General features: G+C 47.1%; 1 protein-coding gene across 1 annotated transcript in view; it reads right to left on the bottom strand.

Annotated features, from left to right (window-relative positions):
• Nucleotides 1-27,957, bottom strand: part of capn3a (calpain 3a, (p94)) — a 94,773-nt gene that overhangs the window by 20,037 nt on the left and 46,779 nt on the right. The window contains exons 10-16 of the mRNA XM_055865629.1: nucleotides 27,253-27,422; nucleotides 26,919-26,930; nucleotides 26,250-26,458; nucleotides 12,900-12,936; nucleotides 10,808-10,885; nucleotides 1,773-1,830; nucleotides 115-179 (exon numbers count right to left, since the gene is read on the bottom strand). Of these exons, the coding sequence (XP_055721604.1) occupies nucleotides 115-179; nucleotides 1,773-1,830; nucleotides 10,808-10,885; nucleotides 12,900-12,936; nucleotides 26,250-26,458; nucleotides 26,919-26,930; nucleotides 27,253-27,422 (629 nt within the window). The remainder of the gene's footprint in view (nucleotides 1-114; nucleotides 180-1,772; nucleotides 1,831-10,807; nucleotides 10,886-12,899; nucleotides 12,937-26,249; nucleotides 26,459-26,918; nucleotides 26,931-27,252; nucleotides 27,423-27,957) is intronic.

Below are 27,957 nucleotides of genomic sequence, written 5' to 3'. Positions count from 1 at the left end.
CCTGACCTGGGAGGGTCTCTATCTACAGACAACCTGACCTGGGAGGGTCTCTATCTACAGACAACCTGACCTGGGAGGGTCTCTATCTACAGACAACACAGATACAGAGGATACGTCCATGAGAGAGATCATGCTCCTGCAGCTCTCCAGGCTAAAACCCTCTGTGTTCAGGTCCTTATCTGTGGGAAAGAGAGAGAGAGGTACTATAACTAATTAGCCAATCACTAACAAACCCTAAATATAGTTGAATCAAGTGTCAGCGCAGGGCTAATCTGTCATTGGCAGACTACGTAAACATAAACGGGGCCTTGTTGACGCCCTTCTCTAAGGATGAGGAAGATGACTGTAATGTGTAGTTTTAGGATGTTTCTTAATATGCATGTGAATTGGAGCGCACAGCGGTCGGAGAGAACGAGTCCAATTCAAAGTATGCGAAACGGAGCACGGAGGGCCCTTCTCAGATGCGTACTTGGTTTGCATACACCGACGCAATCTTCAACTGAAATAATCCGGGATTGTTGACATAATGTAATGCAGCCACGTAAAAAAAAAAAAAAAACGACGGAACATTTCCTGAAAAAATAAATGGTGACTGGTTTTAGAGCTGAAGCGAAATAAATTTAACTCTGACTAAAGAATGAAAAGTTGTCCATTCACATCTCATAAATTGCCTGACAACAATAGTTTATCTTTAATACGTTAATAAATACATACCGTGTTCATTTGGGCATGTTTACCTGCCTACAATACCAACTGTAGTGTCGTAGATAGCTGGCTAACTGACGAAGAATTAGTAGCTAGCTAGCTACCCACAAAAAATGTTAAGCTAACTTTGGCCATCTATTAGTTTTGGGTCGTTTTTTACATGTAAAACTAGCTGGCTCGCTAGATTAATACGATTCACATATAGCTTGCTGATAATTATGAAGTAAAACTTTAAGATTTAGGTTTATCTTGTTTCGCCTGTTTTGGTCAAAGGTAACGTTGATGCATTAACGTTAGTGTAACGCGAACCAGGGACCCTCTGCACACATCAACAACAGTCACCCACGAAGCATCGTTACCCATCGCTCCACAAAAGCCGCGGCCCTTGCAGGGGAACCACTACTTCAAGGTCTCAAAGCGAGTGACGTAACCGATTGAAACCCTATTAGCGCGCACCACCGCTAACTAGCTAGCCATTTCACATCCGTTACACTCGCACAGAGTGCTTCTCAAATGTGACATTTTATGCATTTTCCACACTATCGTCCTCACAAGAACGTACTCAAGAGAACCTCCTCGGAGAACGTTCCTCAAGAGAACCTCCTAGGAGAACGTTCCTCAAGAGAACCTCCTCGGAAAACGTTCCTCAAGAGAACCTCCTCGGAGAACGTTCCTCAAGAGAACCTCCTCGGAGAACATTCCCCAAGAGAACCTCCTCGGAGAACGTTCCTCAAGAGAACCCTCCTCGGGAGAACCCTCCTCGGGAGAACGTTCCTCGGGAGAACGTTCCTCAAGAGAACCTCCTCGGAGAACCTACTCAAGGGAACCTCCTCGGAGAACCTACTCAAGAGAACCTCCTCGGAGAACGTTCCTCAAGAGAACCTCCTCGGAGAACGTTCCTCAAGAGAACCTCCTCGGAGAACGTTCCTCAAGAGAACCTCCTCGGAGAACGTTCCTCAAGAGAACCTCCTCGGAGAACGTTCCTCAAGAGAACCTCCTCGGAGAACGAACTCAGAACATGCGTGGAGCACGGTTGTATGCATATTGAGAAACACGCTTAGTCTTACGTATGGAGACAACCATGTTGAGTACATTCTTCAGCTCGTTGGCGGTAATTTCCATTTCCTGTGAGAGAGGAGAAAGCGGAAGAAGGACATATGGACTCACCTGAGTCTATATCTGGACACTTATAACATTTTATCTTATAACATTTTATCTTATAACATTTTATCTTATAACATTTTATAACATTTTATCTTAGACCATTTTATAACATTTTATCTTATAACATTTTATCTTATAACAATCTTATAACATTTTATCTTATAACATTTTATCTTATAACATTTTATAACATTTTATCTTATAACATTTTATCTTATAACATTTTATCTTATAACATTTTATCTTATAACAATCTTATAACATTTTATCTTATAACATTTTATCTTATAACATTTTATCTTATAACATTTTATCTTATAAAAATGTTATCTTATAAAAATTTTATATTATAACATTTTATCTTATAACATTTTGAACATGAACATTGTTATTGTTTCAATGGCAGTAGTTTTTTTTGTGTTTATCTATTGATGTCCGAAAGCCTCCTCACCTGATACATAGAACCTCATCAAATTAATTTGATAACCAGATCTGAGTTCAAATCGTTTGACTTTTTTTTGTTGTTTGTTGATAATACTTAAAACATTTGATTGAGCCATTAATTTCACCAGGCAAGATAAAGTATATGAACCCATGTCTGATAACAACAGAACAGTTATACAGGAGGTCTGATAACAACAGGACATATATACAGGAGGTCTGATAACAACAGGGCAGTTATACAGGAGGTCTGATAACAACAGGACAGTTATACAGGAGGTCTGATAACAACAGGAACAGATATACAGGAGGTCTGATAACAACAGAACAGGACAGTTATACAGGAGGTCTGATAACAACAGGACAGGACAGTTATACAGGAGGTCTGATAACAACAGTAACAGGACAGTTATACAGGAGGTCTGATAACAACAGGACAGATATACAGGAGGTCTGATAACAACAGGACAGTTATACAGGAGGTCTGATAACAACATGACAGATATACAGGAGGTCTGATAACAACAGGACAGTTATACAGGAGGTCTGATAACAACAGAACAGATATACAGGAGGTCTGATAACAACAGGGACAGATATACAGGAGGTCTGATAACAACAGAACAGGACAGTTATACAGGAGGTCTGATAACAACAGGACAGGACAGTTATACAGGAGGTCTGATAACAACAGTAACAGGACAGTTATACAGGAGGTCTGATAACAGGACAGTTATACAGGAGGTCTGATAACAACAGTAACAGGACAGATATACAGGAGGTCTGATAACAACAGGACAGTTATACAGGAGGTCTGATAACAACAGTAACAGGACTGATATACAGGAGGTCTGATAACAACAGAACAGATATACAGGAGGTCTGATAACAACAGGAACAGATATACAGGAGGTCTGATAACAGAACAGGACAGTTATACAGGAGGTCTGATAACAACAGGACAGGACAGTTATACAGGAGGTCTGATAACAACAGTAACAGGACAGTTATACAGGAGGTCTGATAACAGGACAGTTATACAGGAGGTCTGATAACAACAGTAACAGGACAGATATACAGGAGGTCTGATAACAACAGGACAGTTATACAGGAGGTCTGATAACAACAGTAACAGGACAGATATACAGGAGGTCTGATAACAACAGGACAGATATACAGGAGGTCTGATAACAACAGGACAGTTATACAGGAGGTCTGATAACAACAGGACAGTTATACAGGAGGTCTGATAACAACAGGGCAGTTATACAGGAGGTCTGATAACAACAGTAACAGGACAGATATACAGGAGGTCTGATAACAACAGTAACAGGACAGTTATACAGGAGGTCTGATAACAGGACAGATATACAGGAGGTCTGATAACAACAGTAACATGACAGATATACAGGAGGTCTGATAACAACAGGACAGATATACAGGAGGTCTGATAACAACAGGACAGTTATACAGGAGGTCTGATAACAACAGGACAGTTATACAGGAGGTCTGATAACAACAAGACAGATATACAGGAGGTCTGATAACAACAGAACAGTTATACAGGAGGTCTGATAACAACAGGACAGATATACAGGAGGTCTGATAACAACAGGACAGTTATACAGGAGGTTTGATAACAACAAGACAGATATACAGGAGGTCTGATAACAACAGGACAGTTATATACAGGAGGTCTGATAACAACAGGACAGTTATATACAGGAGGTCTGATAACAACAGGACAGATATACAGGAGGTCTGATAACAACAGGACAGTTATACAGGAGGTCTGATAACAACAGTAACAGAACAGTTATACAGGAGGTCTGATAACAACAGGACAGATCCGGTAAATTAACATGTACAGTGCCCTCGGAAAGTACTCAGACCCCTTGACTTTTTTCACATTTTGTTACAGCCTTATTTTAATTATATATATATATATATTTTAAATCCTCATCAATGTACACACAATACTCCATAATGACGAAGCGAAACAGGTTTTTAGAAATTTTAGCAAATGTATTAAATTATAAAAAACGCATACCTTATTTACATAAGTATTCAGACCCTTTGCTTTGAGACTCTAATTTGAGCTCAGGTGCATCCTGTTTCCAACGATCATCCTTGAGATGTTTCTACAACCTGATTGGAGTCTACCTGTGGTAAATTCAATTGATTGGACATGATTTGGAAAGACACACACCTGTCTATATAAGGTCCCACAGTTGACAGTACATGTCAGAGCAAAAACCAAGCCATGAGGTTGAAGGAATTGTCCAAGACAGGATTGTATAGAGATACAGATCTGGGGAAGGGTACCAACACATTTTTGCAGCATTGAAGGTCCCCAAGAACACAGTGGCCTCCATCATTCTTAAATGGAAGAAGTTTTGGAACCACCAAGACTCTTCCTAGAGCTGGCCGCCCGGCCATACTGAGCAATCGGGGAGAAGGGCCTTGGTCAGGGAGGTGACCACAAACCTGATGGTCACTCTGACAGAGCTCTAGAGTTCCTCTGTGGAGATGGGAGAACCTTCCAGAAGGACAACCATCTCTGCAGCACTCCACCAATCAGGCCTTTATGGTAGAGTGGTCAGACAGAAGCCACTCCTCAATAAAAGGCACATGACAGCCCGCTGAGAGTTTGCCAAAAGGCACCTAAAGGACTCTCAGATGAGAAACAAGATTCTCTGGTCTGATGAAACCAAGGTTGAACTCTTTGGCCTGAATGCCAAGTGTCACATCTGGAGGAAACCTGGCACCATCCCTACGGTGAAGCATGGTGGTGGCAGCATCATGCTGTGGGGATGTTTTTCAGAGGCAGGGACTGGGAGACTAGCGAGGATCGAGGGAAAGATGAACGGAGCAAAGTTGAGATCCTTGATGAAAACCTGCTCCAGAGTTCTCTGTACCTCAGACTGGGGTGGAGGTTCACCTTCCAACCGGACAACAAGTCTAAGCACTGTGGTGGCTAATTTCTGCTTTACCAAATGAGGAGAAACAAACTTCACACAGCAGTCAGAGTTATACTTAAACTACATGTTTAATAAGAAGAGCTTTGCAATAGCACTTTGACTTTCAATGATGCGCTATCTCTAATGAACCATTGAAAAGTACAAAGATCTTTTATAGCCAAGATACACCCCTCTCAACCTACATGACGAACCACAGATCTTAGTTCACAAAGGGACTTTATAATTGAGAAAGGAGTAGCCCTTAGCCAGATATCATTCGCTATAAATTATCGTTCAGTTTGGTCCCTAAGACGAGGTTCTAATCTTGTTCCTGGTACTTCAAAGCACAGAACCATTACCTCATCCAATGGCATAACTCAATTATCAACTCTAGATACTCCCATCTCAAGTAAAAACCCCTTCTTGACCCCACTCCTGGACAAGCTCACTGAGGGGAGTGAGCCTCTAGGTCATACACTATCACAGGATAAGTGCAACATCAGAGAGGACATACAATGTTTCCAGACACTGTCATACACCTCCCCCCCAATGGGAAAAGGAGGGAGTGACTTGCCCACGGACATTGTGGAGACAAGTAATTGGTTCCCCATTAATCACGCCATCCCTTCACATGGTTTAACAGATACATTCACATATGAAGACAATGTTCCATCCTGTCCTCTTCCCTTTCTGATATTCTGCATAGAACCAGGGACATGTGAAAGACAAGCCTGACCTCTCACCTCTCTGGGCCCCAAGTGACTGAGCCCCAGGTGACTGAGCCCCAGGTGACTGAGCCCCAGGTGACTGAGCCCCAGGTGACTGAGCCCCAGGTGACTGAGCCCCAGGTGACTGAGCCCCAGGTGACTGGGCCCCAGGTGACTGAGCCCCAGGTGACTGAGCCCCAGGTGACTGGGCCCCAGGTGACTGAGCCCCAGGTGACTGGGCCCCAGGTGACTGAGCCCCAGGTGACTGAGCCCCAGGTGACAGAGCCCCAGGTGACAGAGCCCCAGGTGACTGAGCCCCAGGTGACTGAGCCCCAGGTGACTGAGCCCCAGGTGACAGAGCCCCAGGTGACAGAGCCCCAGGTGACTGAGCCCCAGCTGAGGGAAGAAGTGCAACTGCCAACACCAGAGTCCAAAGAAATACATTCTAATAACAAGTATATCACATAAGAATATTATGCAGATAAGACATCTTAATTACTTATGTTACCCAACTAATTCTGATTCATCCACCACAGCACACAGCCAAGACAACACAGGAGTGGCTTCGGGACAGGTCTCTGAATATCCTTGAGTGGCCCGCCCACGGCCTATACAGGTGTGCCAAGCTAGTAGCGTCATACCCAAGAAGATGGGTGCTAAAGGTGCTTCAACAAAGTACAGGTTTGTATAGGTTCTGAATACTTTTGTAAATGTGATCTGTTTTTGCTTTGTCATTATGGGGTATTGTGATGTCATTATGGGGTATTGTGATGTCATTATGGGGTATTGTGATGTCATTATGGGGTATTGTGATGTCATTATGGGGTATTGTGATGTCGTGATGGGGTATTGTGATGTCATGATGGGGTATTGTGATGTCATTATGGGGTATTGTGATGTCATGATGGGGTATTGTGATGTCATTATGGGGTATTGTGATGTCATGATGGGGTATTGTGATGTCATGATGGGGTATCGTGTGTAGATTGATGAGTTTTATTGAACTCATGTTAGAATGAGGCTGTAACGTAACAAAACGTGGAAATAGGGAAGAGGTCTAAATACTTTATGAATGCTCTGTATACAGCAGGTCTGATAACAACAGTAACATGGCAGATATAGAGGAGGTGTGATACAGTAACATGACAGATATACAGGAGGTGTATTACAGTAACATGACAGATATACAGGAGGTGTATTACAGTAACATGACAGATATACAGGAGGTGTATTACAGTAACATGACAGATATACAGGAGGTGTATTACAGTAACATGACAGATATACAGGAGGTGTATTACAGTAACATGGCAGATATACAGGAGGTGTAATACAGTAACATGACAGATATACAGGAGGTGTATTACAGTAGCATGACAGATATACAGGAGTTGTAATACAGTAACATGACAGATATACAGGAGGTGTAATACAGTAACATGACAGATATACAGGAGGTGTATTACAGATATACAGGAGATGTAATACAGTAACATGACAGATATACAGGAGGTGTAATACAGTAACATGACAGATATACAGGAGGTGTAATACAGTAACATGACAGATATACAGGAGGTGTAATACAGTAACATGACAGATATACAGGAGGTGTAATACAGTAACATGACAGATATACAGGAGGTGTGATACAGTAACATGGCAGATATACAGGAGGTGTAATACAGTAACATGACAGATATACAGGAGGTGTAATACAGTAACATGACAGATATACAGGAGGTGTATTACAGATATACAGGAGGTGTATTACAGTAACATGACAGATATACAGGAGGTGTAATACAGTAACATGACAGATATACAGGAGGTGTAATACAGTAACATGGCAGATATACAGGAGGTGTAATACAGATATACAGGAGGTGTATTACAGATATACAGGAGGTGTATTACAGATATACAGGAGGTGTATTACAGTAACATGACAGATATACAGGAGGTGTAATACAGTAACATGGCAGATATACAGGAGGTGTAATACAGTAACATGGCAGATATACAGGAGGTGTAATACAGTAACATGACAGATATACAGGAGGTGTATTACAGATATACAGGAGGTGTATTACAGTAACATGACAGATATACAGGAGGTGTAATACAGTAACATGACAGATATACAGGAGGTGTAATACAGTAACATGGCAGATATACAGGAGGTGTAATACAGATATACAGGAGGTGTATTACAGATATACAGGAGGTGTATTACAGATATACAGGAGGTGTATTACAGTAACATGACAGATATACAGGAGGTGTAATACAGTAACATGGCAGATATACAGGAGGTGTAATACAGTAACATGGCAGATATACAGGAGGTGTAATACAGTAACATGACAGATATACAGGAGGTGTAATACAGTAACATGGCAGATATAGAGGAGGTGTAATACAGTAACATGGCAGATATACAGGAGGTATAATACAGTAACATGACAGATATACAGGAGGTGTAATACAGTATATAATAATAACCCAGGCAGGATTCAATCTGATCTTGGGTTTTAGACCATGCAGCTTTTAAAGGGAATGTTCCCGTGTTGAGAGATAGAGAAAGGTAAACGCTGCGTATGTCAACTCAATCTGAAAATTACCTTTAAATGTCAAGCGCGTGCTATAACGCAGATCTGACGCAGATCGGATTGAATCCCGGCACTAAATTGGGAGCACATTGGTTGACCACCCACCCCAGCACTATACTCACATTCCCCCAAGCGCTCACTGGGCTCCCTGTACTCCCCGATCTCCCCGTACTCCCTGGCCGTACTCCCTGGCCTCCCCGGTCTCCCTGGCCGTACTCCCTGGCCTCCCCGGTCTCCCTGGCCGTACTCCCTGGCCTCCCCGGTCTCCCTGGCCGTACTCCCTGGCCTCCCCGTACTCCCTGGCCTCCCCGGTCTCCCTGTACTCCCGGGCCTCCCCGGCTTCCCTGTACTCCCCGGCCTCCCTGTACTCCCTGGTCTCCCTGGCAGTACTCCCTGTACTCCCCGTACTCCCTGGTCTCCCCGGTCTCCCTGGCCTCCCCGGCTTCCCCGGTCTCCCTGGCCTCCCCGTACTCCCTGTACTCCCTGGTCTCCCCGGTCTCCCTGTACTCCCCGGTCTCCCTGGCCTCCCCGTACTCCCTGTACTCCCTGGCCTCCCCGTACTCCCTGGCCTCCCTGTACTCCCTGTACTTCCTGGCCTCCCTGGCCTCCCCGGTCTCCCTGGCCTCCCCGTACTCCCTGGCCTCCCCGGTCTCCCTGGCCTCCCCGTACTCTCTGTACTCCCTGGTCTCCCCGGCCTCCCTGGCCTCCCCGGTCTCTCTGTACTCCCTGGTCTCCCCGTACTCCCCGTACTCCCTGGTCTCCCCAGTCTCCCTGTACTCCCTGTACTCCCCGTACTTCCCGTACTCCCTGTACTCCCTGGCCTCCCCGGTCTCCCTGTACTCCCTGGCCTCCCCGGTCTCCCCGTACTCCCTGGTCTCCCCAGTCTCCCTGTACTCCCTGTACTCCCCGTACTCCCTGTACTCCCTGGTCTCCCCAGTCTCCCTGTACTCCCTGTACTCCCCGTACTCCCTGTACTCCCTGTACTCCAACGGTCTCCCCGTACTCCAACGGTCTCCCCGTACTCCCCGGTCTCCCTGTACTCCCTGGTCTCCCCGTACTCCCCGGTCTCCCTGTACTCCCTGGTCTCCCTGTACTCCCCGGCCTCCCTGTACTCCCTGGCCTCCCTGTACTCCCTGGCCTCCCCGTACTCCCCGGTCTCCCTGTACTCCCTGGCCTCCCTGTACTCCCTGTACTCCCCGTACTCCCTGTACTCCCTGGCCTCCCCGTACTCCCTGTACTCCCCGTACTCCCTGTACTCCCCTGTACTCCCCTGTACTCCCCGTACTCCCTGGCCTTCCCGTACTCCCTTGCCTCCCCTGTACTCCTTGTACTCCCTGGCCTCCCCGTACTCCCTGTACTCCGTGGCCTCCCCGGTCTCCCTGTACTCCCCGGTCTCCCTGTACTCCCTGTACTCCCCGTACTCCCTGGCCTCCCCGGTCTCCCTGTACTCCCTGGCCTCCCCGGTCTCCCTGTACTCCCTGGCCTCCCCGGCCTCCCTGTACTCCCCTGTACTCCCTGGTCTCCCTGTACTCCCCGGTCTCCCCGTACTCCCTGTACTCCCTGGTCTCCCTGGTCTCCCTGTACTCCCTGTACTCCCTGGTCTCCCTGTACTCCCTGTACTCCCTGGTCTCCCTGTACTCCCTGGCCTCCCTGTACTCCCTGTACTCCCTGGCCTCCCTGTACTCCCTGGTCTCCCTGGCCTCCCTGGTCTCCCTGTACTCCCTGGCCTCCCCGGTCTCCCTGTACTCCCTGTCCTCCCTGGTCTCCCTGTACTCCCTGTACTCCCTGGCCTCCCTGTACTCCCTGGTCTCCCTGTACTCCCTGGCCTCCCTGTACTCCCTGGCCTCCCCGGTCTCCCTGGCCTCCCTGTACTCCCTGGTCTCCCTGTACTCCCTGGCCTCCCTGTACTCCGCGGCCTCCCTGGCCTCCCCGTACTCCCCGGTCTCCCTGTACTCCCTGGTCTCCCTGTACTCCCTGGTCTCCCTGTACTCCCTGGCCTCCCTGTACTCCCTGGTCTCCCTGTACTCCCTGTACTCCCTGGCCTCCCTGTACTCCCCGGTCTCCCCGTACTCCCTGTACTCCCCGGTCTCCCTGTACTCCCTGGTCTCCCTGTACTCCCTGGTCTCCCCGGCCTCCCTGGCCTCCCTGTACTCCCTGGCCTCCCTGTACTCCCTGGCCTCCCTGTACTCCCCGGCCTCCACGTACTCCCCGTACTCACATCCCCGGCTATCTGCTGAAAGATGGTCCGAAACTGCTGGTCCTCTTCCCTCTCCTCCCCCGCATTGGCTGGGGCCGGCTGAGAAGGAGAAAACGACACAAAGGAGAGAGAGAGGGAGGGAGGGGGAGAGAAAGAGATATGGGGAGGGTGAGAGAGGGAGGGGGGGGAAGAGATATGGGGAGAGGGAAGGGGGGAGAAATAGATATGGGGAGAGATACAGAGAGATGGGGGGAGATATACAGAGATTGGGAGGGGGAGAGAGAAAGAGATGGGGAGGGGAGGAGAAAGATATATGGGGAGGGGGAGAGAGGGGGAGAGAGGGGGAGAAAGACATACAGAGAGATGGGGAGGGGGAGAGAGGTGGAGAAAGAGATATGGGGAGGGGGAGAGAGAAATGGGGAGGGGGGGAGAAAGAGATATGGGGAGGGGGGAGAGAGAGACAGAGAGATGGGGAGGGGGAAAGAGGGGGAGAAAGAGATATGGGGAGGGGGGAGAGAGAGACAGAGAAATGGGGAGGGGGAGAGAGGGGGAGAAAGAGATATGGGGAGGGGGGTGAAGGAGATACAGAGAGATGGGGAGGGGGAGAGAGGGAGGGAGGGGGGAGATGGGGAGGGGGAGAGAAAGAGTGTCTGAGAGGCAAATACGATCAGCCAATATCACTTTTGAAGACTGATGTAAAAATGTTAACACAAAAAATAAATACTGTCCTTTTCATTTAATATAGGCCTGTTTCAGGGCTGACGTAAACATCCAAACTACCAAGGATAAGAAACACCATCTTATTGTTATCTCTCACTGATCCAAGACAAGGGCTCACTGCCAAATGGTGAGCCAATAGAGACGGGAGAAGACTGACCGAAACAGGAAGTTGGACTGTGAGACAGATGAATACACGACGCTGACAGAAACAGGAAGTTGGACTATGAGACAGATGAATACATGACGCTGACAGAAACAGGAAGTTGGACTATGAGACAGATGAATACACAACGCTGACTGAAACAGGAAGTTGGACTGTGAGACAGATGAATACATGACATTGACAGAAACAGAAAGTTGGACTGTGAGACAGATGAATACATGACAGAAACAGGAAGTTGGACTGTGAGACAGATGAATACATGACATTGACAGAAACAGGAAGTTGGACTGTGAGACAGATGAATACATGACGCTGACAGAAACAGGAAGTTGGACTATGAGACAGATGAATACATGACGCTGACAGAAACAGGAAGTTGGACTATGAGACAGATGAATACATGACATTGACAGAAACAGAAAGTTGGACTGTGAGACAGATGAATACATGACAGAAACAGGAAGTTGGACTGTGAGACAGATGAATACATGACAGAAACAGGAAGTTGGACTGTGAGACAGATGAATACATGACATTGACAGAAACAGGAAGTTGAACTATGAGACAGATGAATACATGACATTGACAGAAACAGGAAGTTGGACTATGAGACAGATGAATACATGACGCTGACAGAAACAGGAAGTTGGACTATGAGACAGATGAATAGATGACGCTGACAGAAACAGGAAGTTGGACTGTGAGACAGATGAATACATGACGCTGACAGAAACAGGAAGTTGGACTACGAGACAGATGAATACATGACATTGACAGAAACAGGAAGTTGGATTATGAGACAGATGAATACACGACGCTGACAGAAACAGGAAGTTGGACTGTAACACAGATGAATACATGACGCTGACAGAAACAGGAAGTTGGACTATGAGACAGATGAATACATGACGCTGACAGAAACAGGAAGTTGGACTATGAGACAGATGAATACATGACGCTGACAGAAACAGGAAGTTGGACTATGAGACAGATGAATACATGACATTGACAGAAACAGGAAGTTGGACTATGAGACAGATGAATACACGACGCTGACAGAACAGGAAGTTGGACTGTGAGACAGATGAATACACGACGCTGACAGAAACAGGAAGTTGGACTGTGAGACAGATGAATACATGATGTTGACAGAAACAGGAAGTTGGACTGTGAGACAGATGAATACACGACGCTGACAGAAACAGGAAGAAGAACCGAGAACTAACTCACCACTGGATGGTCAGCCTCGATCTTGTTCTCTATCTCCCTGAGTAGAAACCAACAAACCGCAGTCAACATTGTGACACTAGCAGGACTTTAACATCTCATTGGACCATAAACCTCACACATTTCCTGACAAAGAGCCCTACGCTCTACAACATTCTAACGAAACATTTCATCACATTTACAACTTGTCTATAGGTATTCCTACGTGTCTATATATCTCTGAATATTGTTCCTAACCCTACTATTGCAACATGAATAATATGGAACTATAACACATTTCTATAGCACATTTCTCTCAGAACATTCTAAAGGATTATGGTCCCATACCCAATAGCATTGAGTTGAATAACAATATCGTACAACACACTCTTACCGCCTTGCACCGAGCTGTGAACAAAATGTTAGTCACATTTACCACGTGTTAAATATATATATTATTTTTTATTTATCAGTGTTTTGTTATTTTTCCTCTTCTTGAGAACTTGTTTTCTTTTAATAAACTTCTAATATTAGGTCTGATTGACCGTATTCTTCTGAAGGCCACTATTTAAGACCAGGGACTTTTGTGGGCAATTTTCTGCCTTGTCTCGGCCTCTTAGGTTTAGTCCATGTTTGTTGGTCATGTCTCCTCTGTAGGAGCGTTGGGTCCAGACCTGGTCTCCTCTGTAGGAGCGTTGGGTCCAGACCTGGTCTCCTCTGTAGGAGCGTTGGGTCCAGACCTGGTCTCCTCTGTAGGAGCGTTGGGTCCAGACCTGGTCTCCTCTGTAGGAGCGTTGGGTCCAGACCTGGTCTCTGTAGGAGCGTTGGGTCCAGACCTGGTCTATTCTGTAGGAGTGTTGGGTCCAGACCTGGTCTCTGTAGGAGCGTTGGGTCCAGACCTGGTCTACTCTGTAGGAGCGTTGGGTCCAGACCTGGTCTACTCTGTAGGAGCGTTGGGTCCAGACCTGGTCTACTCTGTAGGAGCGTTGGGTCCAGACCTGGTCTACTCTGTAGGAGCGTTGGGTCCAGACCTGGTCTGTCTGGCTGACCAGCTTCTCAACACAGGCAAGATATGGCAGACAATACCTACTCAACGTAATTATATAACCTAAAATCTGACACATATTCTGTCCTTGTTTCTTTAAAACAAATTCATGAAAACAGTGACTCCCACTGAGATTAAATAAAAGCCAGGCTTTGTTATGTCAAAACTGTTATGGGCGGTTTCCAGACACAGAATAAAAAACATTTTCAATGGAGATTCTCTTTTGATCTTGCCTCAACTATGTCCAGGAAACTGGCCCATTAATCAAGCCACTTTAAACAATGCCACTTAATATAATGTTTACATACCCTACATTACTCATCTCATATGTATATGTATATACTGTACTCTATATCATCTACTGCATCTTGCCATCTTTATGTAATACATGTATCACTAGCCACTTTAAACTATGCCACTTTATGTTTATATACCCTACATTACTCATCTCATATGTATATACTGTACTCTATACCATCTACTGCATCTTGCCTATGCCGTTCTGTACCATCACTCATTCATATACAGTGGGGCAAAAAAGTATTTAGTCAGCCACCAATTGTGCAAGTTCTCCCACTTAAAAAGATGAGAGAGGCCTGTAATTTTCATCATAGGTACACTTCAACTATGACAGACAAAAAAATCCAGAAAATCACATTGTAGGATTTTTTATTAATTTATTTGCAAATTATGGTGGAAAATAAGTATTTGGTCAATAACAAAAGTTTATCTCAATACTTTGTTATATACGCTTTGTTGGCAATGACAGAGGTCAAACGTTTTCTGTAAGTCTTCACAAGGTTTTCACACACTCTTGCTGGTATTTTGGCCCATTCCTCCATGCAGATCTCCTCTAGAGCAGTGATGTTTTGGTGCTGTTGCTGGGCAACACGGACTTTCAACTCACTCCAAAGATTTTCTATGGGGTTGAGATCTGGAGACTGGCTAGGCCACTCCAGGACCTTGAAATGCTTCTTACGAAGCCACTCCTTCGTTGCCCGGGCGGTGTGTTTGGGATCATTGTCATGCTGAAAGACCCAGCCACGTTTCATCTTCAATGCCCTTGCTGATGGAAGGGGGTTTTCACTCAAAATCTCACGATACATGGCCCCATTCATTCTTTCCTTTACACGGATCAGTCATCTTGGTCCCTTTGTAGAAAAACAGCCCCAAAGCATGATGTTTCCACCCCCATGCTTCACAGTAGGTATGGTGTTCTTTGGATGCAACTCAGCATTCTTTGTCCTCCAAACACGACGAGTTGAGTTTTTACCAAAAAGTTATATTTTGGTTTCATCTGACCATATGACATTCTCCCAATCTTCTTCTGGATCATCCAAATGCTCTCTAGCAAACTTCAGACGGGCCTGGACATGTACTGGCTTAAGCAGGGGGACACGTCTGGCACTGCAGGATTTGAGTCCCTGGCGGCGTAGTGTGTTACTGATGGTAGGCTTTGTTACTTTGGTCCCAGCTCTCTGCAGGTCATTCACTAGGTCCCCCCGTGTGGTTCTGGGATTCTTGCTCATCGTTCTTGTGATCATTTTGACCCCACGGGGTGAGATCTTGCGTGGAGCCCCAGATCGAGGGAGATTATCAGTGGTCTTGTATGTCTTCCATTTCCTAATAATTGCTCCCACAGTTGATTTCTTCGAACCAAGCTGCTATTGCAGATTCAGTCTTCCCAGCCTGGTGCAGGTCTACAATTTTGTTTCTGGTGTCCTTTGACAGCTCTTTGGTCTTGGCCATCGTGGAGTTTGGAGTGTGACTGTTTGAGGTTGTGGACAGGTGTCTTTTATACTGATGACAAGTTCAAACAGGTGCCATTAATACAGGTAACGAGTGGAGGACAGAGGAGCCTCTTAAAGAAGAAGTTACAGGTCTGTGAAGCCAGAAATCTTGCTTGTTTGTAGGTGACCAAATACTTATTTCCCACCATAATTTGCAAATTAATTAATAAAAAATCCTACAATGTGATTTTCTGGATTTGTTTCCCTCATTTTGTCTGTCATAGTTGAAGTGTACCTATGATGAAAATGACAGGCCTCTCATCTTTTTAAGTGGGAGAACTTGCACAATTGGTGGCTGACTAGATACTTTTTTCCCCCACTGTATCTTTATGTACATATTCTTTATCCCTTTACACTTGTGTGTATAAGGTAGTAGTTGTGGAATTGTTGGGTTAGATTACTCGTTGGTTATTACTGCATTGTCGGAACTAGAAGCACAAGTATTTCGATACACTCGCATTAACATCTGCTAACCATGTGTATGTGACAAATAAAATTTGATTTGATTTGAAGTTGGTGTGTTTTTCTTTCTGTCACATCTCTTCACAGATTCTTCTTCTAGGTCCCCCTTCTTCCATCAGAGCTAGGAGCTCTTGTCGTCCAGGGTGGCAATTGTTTTGGGATGCTTGGAGTCAGAGCAGGATGTTTATTGTAATACTGAAAGAAAATATTTACCCGAGTATGCTCAAATCTGAAGTCGCTTGTCCTAAAACAGATTCCATAACAGCTTCAAACTGTGGCTGATTCCTTCCAGCTCTACAAATCAAATCGCAGTTAAAATAGTTTGTCTTTTAGCGGTCTGACCCCACCACTGTAACCCCAGTACCCGCCTCTCCCCAAAGGGGACGCTCTAACCTGATAAATAACCCAAGACACACCCACCCACATTGGTTAGCCCATCTTAAACATGGGGCCAGATACTGTGACATTAGGCCAGATACTGTGACATAAGGCGAGATACTGTGACATAAGGCCAGATACTGTGACATTAGGCAAGATAATGTGACATAAGGCGAGATACTGTGACATTAGGCCAGATACTGTGACATAAGGCCAGATACTGTGACATTAGGCCAGATACTGTGACATAAGGCCAGACACTGTGACATAGGGCCAGATACTGTGACATTAGGCCAGATACTGTGACATAAGGCCAGACACTGTGACATAGTGCCAGATACTGTGACATAAGGCCAGACACTGTGACATAGGGCCAGATACTGTGACATAAGGCCAGACACTGTGACATAAGGCCAGACACTGTGACATAAGGCCAGATACTGTGACATAAGGCCAGATACTGTGACATAAGGCCAGATACTGTGACATAAGGCCAGACACTGTGACATAAGGCCAGACACTGTGACATAAGGCCAGATACTGTGACATAAGGCCAGATACTGTGACATAAGGCCAGATACTGTGACACACGGGAAACTCCAAGAAGGCGTAGCAGTCGGACGTGTGTTTGTCTTGTCTTGTCCCGTCTTGTGCCGCGTAAATAGTCCTCGTATTTTTTGTATACATTTCGTATATATTTTAATTTCACTTTCCATCTTGGAACTGAATATACATTCCCGCAACCCGCCTCACCCAATGTGGTACGGATCTGCTATTTTTTATACTTTAGAACCGTAACCCCAATCAGAAGCTAGCCAGATAACTAGCTACTAGCTTGTAGTCAGTTAGCCACTGCTGCGGTCTTCACCCTTAACTCGAACACCAGCCAGCTTCAGCTCGGGCCAACACCTGCCAGTCTGCAGGCGCGATATCAACCCAGAGCATATAGGACTGCTTTTTCTCTACCACATCACCGGATTCCTGACGCAAGCTCTGGACAATTACACCGGATCATCGTCGCTAGCTAGCTGCAACCAAGTGGCTACTACTGGCTAATACCTCTGTCCCGAAACAAGCACCAGTTAGCCTTGAGCTAGCCTCGAGCTAGGCCCATCTGCCGGCTAGCCGAAGAGGCCTACCAGCGAATTATTGGGCTACAATACCTCTTTTGCCAATTGGACTGGACCCTTTATTGCCGACACGGAGCCCCGCCGATCCATCACGACTGGTCTGCCGACGTAATTGTCCGAGGTGGTTTCAACAGGCTTTTCCATTGCGACGTTTCTGAATACCCATCTGCTAATTATTAGCTGTCTTATCGGCTGCTATCTAAATAAATATACCGGACAATTTTTTTTTCTTTTTTTCCTGGGTCACTATATCTATTTTGCCAATTGGATCGATCCCCTCTACCACACGGAACCCCACTAATCTACAGACGGAAACGAACGAGGTGACAAAAAAAAAAAAAAAAAAACAGACCTCCATCCTATGTTATCTTGCTACCGATAGTCAGCTACCCGGCCAGCTGTCTGGATCGCCGTGACCCCAATCAACCTCTACTCACTGGACCCTTATGATCACTCGATTAAGCATGCCTCTCCTTAATGTAAATATGCCTTGTCCATTGCTGTTCTGGTTAGTGTTTATTGGCTTATTTCACTGTAGAGCCTCTAGCCCTGCTCACTATATATCCAACCTCTCAGTTCCACCACCCACATATGTGATGACATCACCTGGTTTCAATGATGTTTCTAGAGACTATATCTCTCTCATCATCACCCAATACCTAGGTTTACCTCCACTGTATTCACATCCTACCATACCTTTGTCTGTACATTATTCCTTGAAGCTATTTTATCGCCCCCAGAAACTTCCTTTTACTCTCTGTTCTAGACGTTCCAAACGACCAATTCTCATAGCTTTTAGCCGTACCCTTATCCTACTCCTCCTCTGTTCCTCTGGTAATGTAGAGGTGAATCCAGGCCCTGCAGTACCTAGCTCCACTCCTATTCCCCAGGCGCTCTCTTTTGATGACTTCTGTAACCGTAATAGCCTTGGTTTCATGCATGTTAACATTAGAAGCCTCCTCCCTAAGTTTGTTTTGTTCACTGCTTTAGCACACTCTGCCAACTCAGATGTTTTAGCCGTGTCTGAATCCTGGCTTAGGAAGACCACCAAAAATTCTGACATTTTCATCCCTAACTACAAGATTTTCAGACAAGATAGAACGGCCAAAGGGGGCGGTGTTGCAATCTACTGCAAGGATTGCCTGCAGAGTTCTGTTTTACTATCCAGGTCTGTTCCGAAACAATTTGAACTCCTACTTTTAAAAATCCACCTCTCTAAAAACAAGTCTCTCACTGTTGCCGCCTGCTATAGACCACCCTCTGCCCCCAGCTGTGCTCTGGACACCATATGTGAACTGATTGCCCCCCATCTATCTTCAGAGCTTGTGCTGCTAGGCGACCTAAATTGGAACATGCTTAACACCCCAGCCATCCTACAATCTAAGCTTGATGCCCTCAATCTCACACAAATTATCAATGAACCTACCAGGTATCAACCCAATTCCGTAAACACGGGTACCCTCATAGACATCATCCTAACCAACTTGCCCTCCAAATACACCTCTGCTGTTTTCAACCAAGATCTCAGCGATCACTGCCTCATTGCCTGTATCCGTAATGGGTCAGCGATCAAACGACCTCCACTCATCACTGTCAAACGCTCCCTGAAACACTTCAGCGAGCAGGCCTTTCTAATCGACCTGGCCGAGGTATCCTGGAAGGATATTGATCTCATCCCGTCAGTAGAGGATGCCTGGATCTTTTTTTAAAATGCCTTCCTCACCATCTTGAATAAGCATGCCCCATTCAAGAAATTTAGAACCAGGAACAGATATAGCCCTTGGTTCTCTCCTGACCTGACTGCCCTTAACCAACAGAAAAACATCCTATGGCGTTCTGCATTAGCATCGAACAGCCCCCGTGATATGCAACTTTTCAGGGAAGATAGAAACCAGTATACACAGGCAGTTAGAAAAGCCAAGGCTAGCTTTTTCAAGCAGAAATTTGCTTCCTGCAACACAAACTCAAAAAAGTTCTGGGACACTGTAAAGTCCATGGAGAATAAGAACACCTCCTCCCAGCTTCCAACTGCACTGAAGATAGGAAATACTGTCACCACCGACAAATCCATTATAATTGAGAATTTCAATAAGCATTTTTCTACGGCTGGCCATGCTTTCCACCTGGCTACCCCTACCCCGGTCAACAGCACTGCCCTCCCCTCTGCTACTCGCCCAAGCCTTCCCCATTTCTCTTTCTCCCAAATACAGTCAGCTGATGTTCTGAAAGAGCTGCAAAATCTGGACCCTTACAAATCAGCCGGGCTAGATAATCTGGACCCTTTCTTTCTAAAACTATCTGCTGAAATTGTTGCCACCCCTATTACCAGCCTTTTCAACCTCTCTTTCGTGTCGTCTGAGATTCCCAAAGATTGGAAAGCAGCTGCGGTTATCCCCCTCTTCAAAGGGGGAGACACTCTAGACACAAACTGCTACAGACCTATATCTATCCTACCCTGCCTTTCTAAGGTCTTCGAAAGCCAAGTCAACAAACAGATTACCGACCATCTCGAATCCCACCATACCTTCTCCGCTATGCAATCTGGTTTCAGAGCTGGTCATGGGTGCACCTCAGCCACGCTCAAGGTCATAAACGATATCTTAACCGCTATCGATAGGAAACAGTACTGTGCAGCCATATTCATTGACCTGGCCAAGGCTTTTGACTCTGTCAATCACCACATCCTCATCGGCAGACTCGACAGCCTTGGTTTCTCTAATGATTGCCTCGCCTGGTTCACCAACTACTTCTCTGATCGAGTTCAGTGTGTCAAATCGGAGGGTCTATTGTCCGGACCTCTGGCAGTCTCTATGGGGGTGCCACAGGGTTCAATTCTTGGACCGACTCTCTTCTCTGTATACATCAATGATGTCGCTCTTGCTGCTGGTGAGTCTCTGATCCACCTCTACGCAGACGACACTATTCTGTATACTTCTGGCCCTTCTCTTGACACTGTGTTAACAACCCTCCAGGCGAGCTTCAATGCCATACAACTCTCCTTCCGTGGCCTCCAATTGCTCTTAAATACAAGTAAAACTAAATGCATGCTCTTCAACCGATCGCTGCCTGCACCTGCCCGCCTGTCCAGCATCACTACTCTGGACGGCTCTGACTTAGAATATGTGGACAACTACAAATACCTAGGTGTCTGGTTAGACTGTAAACTCTCCTTCCAGACTCACATCAAGCATCTCCAATCCAAAGTTAAATCTAGAATCGGCTTCCTATTCCGCAACAAAGCATCCTTCACTCATGCTGCCAAACATACCCTTGTAAAACTGACCATCCTACCAATCCTCGACTTCGGTGATGTCATTTACAAAATTGCCTCCAAAACCCTACTCAATAAATTGGATGCAGTCTATCACAGTGCCATCCGTTTTGTCACCAAAGCCCCATATACTACCCACCACTGCGACCTGTACGCTCTCGTTGGCTGGCCCTCGCTTCACACTCGTCGCCAAACCCACTGGCTCCAGGTCATCTACAAGACCCTGCTAGGTAAAGTCCACCCTTATCTCAGCTCGCTGGTCACCATAGCAACGCCCACCCGTAGCACGCGCTCCAGCAGGTATATCTCTCTGGTCACCCCCAAAACCAATTCTTCCTTTGGCCGCCTCTCCTTCCAGTTCTCTGCTGCCAATGACTGGAACGAACTACAAAAATCTCTGAAACTGGAAACACTTATCTCCCTCACTAGCTTTAAGCACCAGCTGTCAGAGCAGCTCATAGATTACTGCACCTGTACATAGTGTCACGCGGAACTAGGTTGGCGAAAGAACCAGACGCAGAGAGAGAGAGAGCCGCTTTGGAAAAAAATATTCCTTATATTTTTTCTTAATTCAAAACTGAATAAGCCCGAACATCAAGGGCGCAGAGAGAAACACTTGCCAAAACCCAAACATACACACACGTAACCAAAAACAAAGAATACTAAGGCCAGGGCGTGACATAACCCCCCCCTTGAGGCGCGAACTCCGGGCGCACCATACACAGTCTAGGGGAGGGTCTGGGTGGGCTTCCCTCCACGGTGGCGGCTCCGGCTCTGGTCGTGGTCCCCACTTCACCACAGTCCCTAACCACCTCCTTAGCTTCTTCAAAATGACCCCTCTCCACATTAACCCCATTGCATTAAGGGGCAGTTCTGGACTAAGGGGCAGCTCCGGACTAAGGGGCAGTACCAGGGTAAGGGGCAGTACCAGGGTAAGGGGCAGTACCAGGGTCAGGGGCAGTACCAGGGTCAGGGGCAGTACCAGGGTAAGGGGCAGCACCAGGGTAAGGGGCAGCACCAGGATAAGGGGCAGCACCAGGATAAGGGGCAGCTCCGGACTGAAGAATGGCAGCTCCGGACTGAGGGACTGCAGCTCCGGACTGAGGGACTGCAGCTCCGGACTGAGGGATGGCCCATGGCTGGCTGACGGATCTGGCTGCTCATGGCTAGCTGACGGATCTGGCTGCTCATGGCTAGCTGACGGATCTGGCTGCTCATGGCTAGCTGACGGATCTGGCTGCTCATGGCTAGCTGACGGATCTGGCTGCTCATGGCTAGCTGACGGATCTGGCTGCTCATGGCTAGCTGACGGATCTGGCTGCTCATGGCTAGCTGACGGATCTGGCTGCTCATGGCTAGCTGACGGATCTGGCTGCTCATGGCTAGCTGACGGATCTGGCTGCTCATGGCTAGCTGACGGATCTGGCTGCTCATGGCTAGCTGACGGATCTGGCTGTTCATGGCTGGCTGACGGATCTGGCTGCTCATGGCTAGCTGACGGATCTGGCTGCTCATGGCTAGCTGACGGATCTGGCTGCTCATGGCTAGCTGACGGATCTGGCTGCTCATGGCTAGCTGACGGATCTGGCTGCTCATGGCTAGCTGACGGATCTGGCTGCTCATGGCTAGCTGACGGATCTGGCTGCTCATGGCTGGCTGACGGATCTGGCTGCTCATGGCTGGCTGACGGATCTGGCTGCTCATGGCTGGCTGACGGATCTGGCTGCTCATGGCTAGCTGACTGATCTGGCTGCTCCTGTCTGGTTGGCGGCTCTGGCAGATCCTGTCTGGTTGGCGGCTCTGGCAGATCCTGTCTGGTTGGCGGCTCTGGCAGATCCTGTCTGGTTGGCGGCTCTGGCAGATCCTGTCTGGTTGGCGGCTCTGGCAGATCCTGTCTGGTTGGCGGCTCTGGCAGATCCTGTCTGACGGACGGCTCTAGCGGCTCCTGTCTGGCTGGCGGCTCTAGCGGCTCCTGTCTGGCGGACGGCTCAGTAGGCTCATGGCAGACGGGCGGCTTTGCAGGCTCATGGCAGACGGGCGGCTTTGCAGGCTCATGGCAGACGGATGGCTCAGATGGCGCTGGGGAGACGGATGGCTCAGATGGCGCTGGGGAGACGGATGGCTCAGATGGCGCTGGGGAGACGGATGGCTCAGATGGCGCTTGGCAGACGGGCAGTTCAGTCATCGCTGTGCAGACGGCAGACTCCTGCCGGCTGAGGCGCACTGTAGGCCTGGTGCGTGGTGCCGGGACTGGTGGCACCGGGCTGGGGACACGCATCTCAGGGCTAGTGCGGGGAGCAGCAACAGGACGCACAGGACTCTGGGGACACACAGGAGGCTTGGTGCGTGGTTTAGACACTGGTGGTAAAGGGCTGGAGACACGCACCATATAGCTAGTGCGTGGAGGAGGCACTGGTGGTACTGGATTGGGGCGGGGAGGTGGCGCCGGAAATACCGGACCGTGCAGGCGTACTGGCTCCCTTGAACGCCGAGCCTGCCCAACCTTACCTGGTTGTATGCTCCCCGTCGCCTGACCAGTGCGGGGAGGTGGAATAACCCGCACCGGCCTATGTAGGCGAACCGGGGACACCATGCGTAAGGCTGGTGCCATGTACGCCGGCCCGAGGAGACGCACTGGTGACCAGATGCGTTGGGCCGGCTTCATGACATTCGGCTCAACGCTCAGTCTAGCCCGGCCGATACTTGGAGCTGATATGTACCGAACCGGGCTATGCACGCGTACAGGAGACACCGTGCGCTCTACTGCGTAACACGGTGTCTGCCCGTACTCTCGCTCTCCACGGTAAGTACAAGGAGTAGGCGCAGGTTTCCTACCTGACTTCGCCACACTCCCTTTAAGGCCCCCCCCAAAAAATTTTTGGGTTGTACTCACGGGTTTCCAGCCTTGTCTCCGTGCTGCCTCCTCATATCGCCTCCTCTCGGCTTTCGCTGCCTCCAGCTCTTCACGAGGGAGGCGATATTCTCCAGGTTGATCCCAAGGTCCATTTCCTTCCAATTCGTCCTCCCAACTCCAGAAATCCTGTGTAGGTAAGTCCTGTTGCCGCCTTCCATGCCGCTTGGTCCTATGGTGAGTAATTCTGTCTGGTGGGTGGTCAAACACAGCTCGGAATCGGCGGGTGAACTCAGGGTAATGATCCCTCGCCGAGTCTGGGCCATTCCACACTGCGTTGGCCCATTCAAGAGCTCGTCCAGTCAAACAGGAGACGAGGGCGCACACGCTCTCCTCTCCGGAGGGAGTAGGACGAACGGTCGCCAGGTAAAGCTCCAGCTGAAGAAGAAACCCCTGACACCCGGCCGCCGTTCCATCATACTCCCGTGGGAGCGCCAGCCGAAGAGCCCCGGAGCCGGATGCTGAAACAGGAACAGGAGGTGTTGGAGGAGGGGGTGCTGGAGATGAGGTGGGAAGGCCACTCCTCTCCCATCGATCCATCCTCTCCATCATTTGGTCCATAGCCGACCCAATACGGTGGAGAACACTGGTGTGATGGAGGACCCTTTCCTCCATCGATGGGAGAGGAGACGCGGCTGCTCCTGCTGGTTCCATTTTGTGTGGTGCGGGATTCTGTCACGCGGAACTAGGTTGGCGAAAGAACCAGACGCAGAGAGAGAGAGAGCCGCTTTGGAAAAAAATATTCCTTATATTTTTTCTTAATTCAAAACTGAATAAGCCCGAACATCAAGGGCGCAGAGAGAAACACTTGCCAAAACCCAAACATACACACACGTAACCAAAAACAAAGAATACTAAGGCCAGGGCGTGACACATAGCCCATCTATAATTTAGCCCAAACAACTACCTCTTTACCTACTGTATTTATTTATTTTGCTCCTTTGCACCCCATTATTTCTATCTCTACTTTGCACCTTCTTCCACTGCAAACCAACCATTCCAGTGTTATTTTTTTACTTGCTATATTGTATTTACTTCGCCACCATGGCCTTTTTATATTTTTTTATTTATTTATATATATATTTTGTTTGCCTTCACCTCCCTTATCTCACCTCACTTGCTCATATTGTATATAGACTTATTTTCACTGTATTATTGACTGTATGTTTGTTTTACTCCATGTGTAACTATGTGTTGTTGTATGTGTCGAACTGCTTTGCTTTATCTTGGCCAGGTCGCAATTGTAAATGAGAACGTGTTCTCAATTTGCCTACCTGGTTAAATAAAGGTGAAATAAATAAAAAATAAAAAAATTAGGCCAGATACTGTGACATAAGGCCAGATACTGTGACATAGGGACAGATACTGTGACATTAGGCCAGAAACTGTGACATTAGGCCAGAAACTGTGACATTAGGCCAGATACTGTGACATTAGGCCAGATACTGTGACATTAGGCCAGATACTGTGACATAAGGCGAGATACTGTGACATAAGGCGAGATATTGTGACATAGAGCTAGATACTGTGACATAGGGCCAGATACTGTGACATTAGGCCAGATACTGTGACATAAGGCCAGATACTGTGACATTAGGCCAGATACTGTGACATAAGGCCCGATACTGTGACATAAGGCCAGATACTGTGACATTAGGCCAGATACTGTGACATTAGGCCAGATACTGTGACATTAGGCCAGATACTGTGACATAAGGCCAGCTAATGTGACATAAGGCCAGATACTGTGACATAAGGCCAGACACTGTGACATAAGGCCAGATACTGTGACATAAGGCCAGATACTGTGACATAAGGCCAGATACTGTGACATAAGGCCAGATACTGTGACATAAGGCCAGATACTATAACTGTTCGCCCATCTTAGACATAGAGCGAGATACTATAACTGGGAAACACCAGAGAAGCTGGCGATAATAAATACTCATTTCCCATCCCATACTATTACCAAGATGGCAATGAAGTAGATAGAATGGATACATGTATTTGCAGATCTATTGACACATATATATATATAGTTAACCAGTGGCCAAGGAAAACATGAGCCGGGATTCAACCAAACGCAGATAAACGACCTGTGCGCTGCGATTGACTTTTTCAAAAGGCGATTTAATCTTTATAACAACGCCATCTGCAGTGTTTACAGCGACGCAACAGGATCACAGCAAAACGTCTGGGGGAAAATGTGCCTTTTAAAAAGTCTATCGCACTGCACAGGCCCGTTTATCTGCGTTGGTTTGAATCCCGGCCCTACTGTTAATATAAACCTTTTAGACACTTCACTATGGCCTTGCGTTGCGTTTCCCAGCAGGACTAGACATATTCCCTCTGTGCTCCACCACCACCCCTCTCTCTCTCTCACTCACTCTGAGGTGTTCTTCTTTTCGGAGAAGACTCTGAGAATGAATTCTCCCTCCTGGTGAGGCTCGTAGGTAGACGGGATGATCACGTACTCCCCGGGGCTCAGACGGAAGCGCTGGGTCACCTCCCTCAGGTTGATGTAGGACTTGCAGCGAGCCTTGGATGAGTTGAACAGGAAGAAGTCCTTCTGCATGGGCTGCTTGTTGCCGTGCATCTGGTCAGAAACACACAGACACAGACGGAGGAGGCAGGAGAAGAAAGACTGGGAATGAAAAGTGCGAAAACAAAAGTGTTGAATTAGTTATTGTTGTTGTACTATGTAACAGTATAACTTTTGACCGTCCCCTCGCCCCGGGCGAGAACCAGGGACCCTCTGCACACATCAACAACGGTCACCCACGAAGCGTCGTTACCCATCGCTCCACAAAAGCCGCGGCCTTTGCAGAGCGAGGGCCAACACTACTAACAGGTTTCAGAGTAAGTGACGTAACTGATTGAAACGCTACTAGCGCGTACCCGCTAACTAGCTAGCCATTTCACATCCGTTACATACTATTAATCATATACACACTTTTAATAGTAACACATTTATAAATAAATATTGCGGTAAAGTGTATTGGAATGATAAAAGCTCAATGTGTAAAGCGACACAGTCCACGTCCCCTGTCCTTTACCTCCTTCGGCACCTGCAGACAGACAGAGAGAAGAGTTGTGAGTTGTGTTTGCAGCAGAAAACAAGATCAGAGAACGCGGCTCTGCTCAAAACTAAACCGTGTTACAACAGAAGGCAGCGTGTACATGTGGGTATGTGGTTAGGCGCTAAAGGGGCAATCTGTGATTTGTATATCCATTTTTGGACTTTTTAAAACTAACTATGTGCTTTGTTGTTGTTTGAACTGCATATTTCCCCTTTAAAGAATAATAAAAGTTATCTTAGATTCTTTAGTAGTTGATTTGTTTGTTTAGTTGTTTTTTTGGGGGGGGGGGGGGGGGGCTGACAGGGGACACCTCGTAGATGGCAAATCCGATGGTGAAGAGATTGGCTCCCAACTTCCTCTCTTTCCGTCTGTTCTTCTGCATCAGAGAGACCACGAAGGAACACGCCACCTCGTTGTCCTCCGAGTCATCATCCTCCTCCAGGAGACACAAACGGAACTGAGGGTTGGTCCAGAATGTATCTGCAGGTAAGGAGCGCGTCCAGATCCAAACACGCCACATCACTTAAAAGTCCAATGCTACTGTTTTTATCTTAATATAAAATCATTTCTGGATAACAATTAAGTACCTTACTATAATTGTTTTCAATTAAAAATGGTAAAAAAAAATTAAAAAAAATAGCTTCTTAGCAAAAAGCAATTTCTCAAGCGAAACATTTTCTAGGAATGTCTGGGAGTGGTCTGAGTGGGGAAGGGGAAACTGAAAACGAGCTGTTATCGGCAGAGAGGTTTGAAACTCTCTTTGTTATTGGTCTATTACCTAATTTACAGCCTGATGATGTCACCAGGCAGGCCAAAACTCCACCCTACCAAAACAGCTGAAATTTCATGCAATCTTTTCAAACAGCTTTTACACACAAAAAAATAAATCATTATCATAATTTTCACAATTTCACAGTATTATTCTAACTTTAAACTTTAAAGTGTGGAAATATATTTTTTGACTGCAATGGGGCCTTGACATTGACTACTACGTAATGGTGCCCCGTATGAGGAC

The sequence above is a fragment of the Salvelinus fontinalis genome, chromosome 16, assembly GCF_029448725.1.
Source record: "Salvelinus fontinalis isolate EN_2023a chromosome 16, ASM2944872v1, whole genome shotgun sequence".
NCBI classification, from domain to species: Eukaryota; Metazoa; Chordata; class Actinopteri; order Salmoniformes; family Salmonidae; genus Salvelinus; species Salvelinus fontinalis.
The sequence above is the reverse complement of the archived record's forward strand: the minus strand, read 5'-3'. Positions and strand labels throughout refer to the sequence as shown.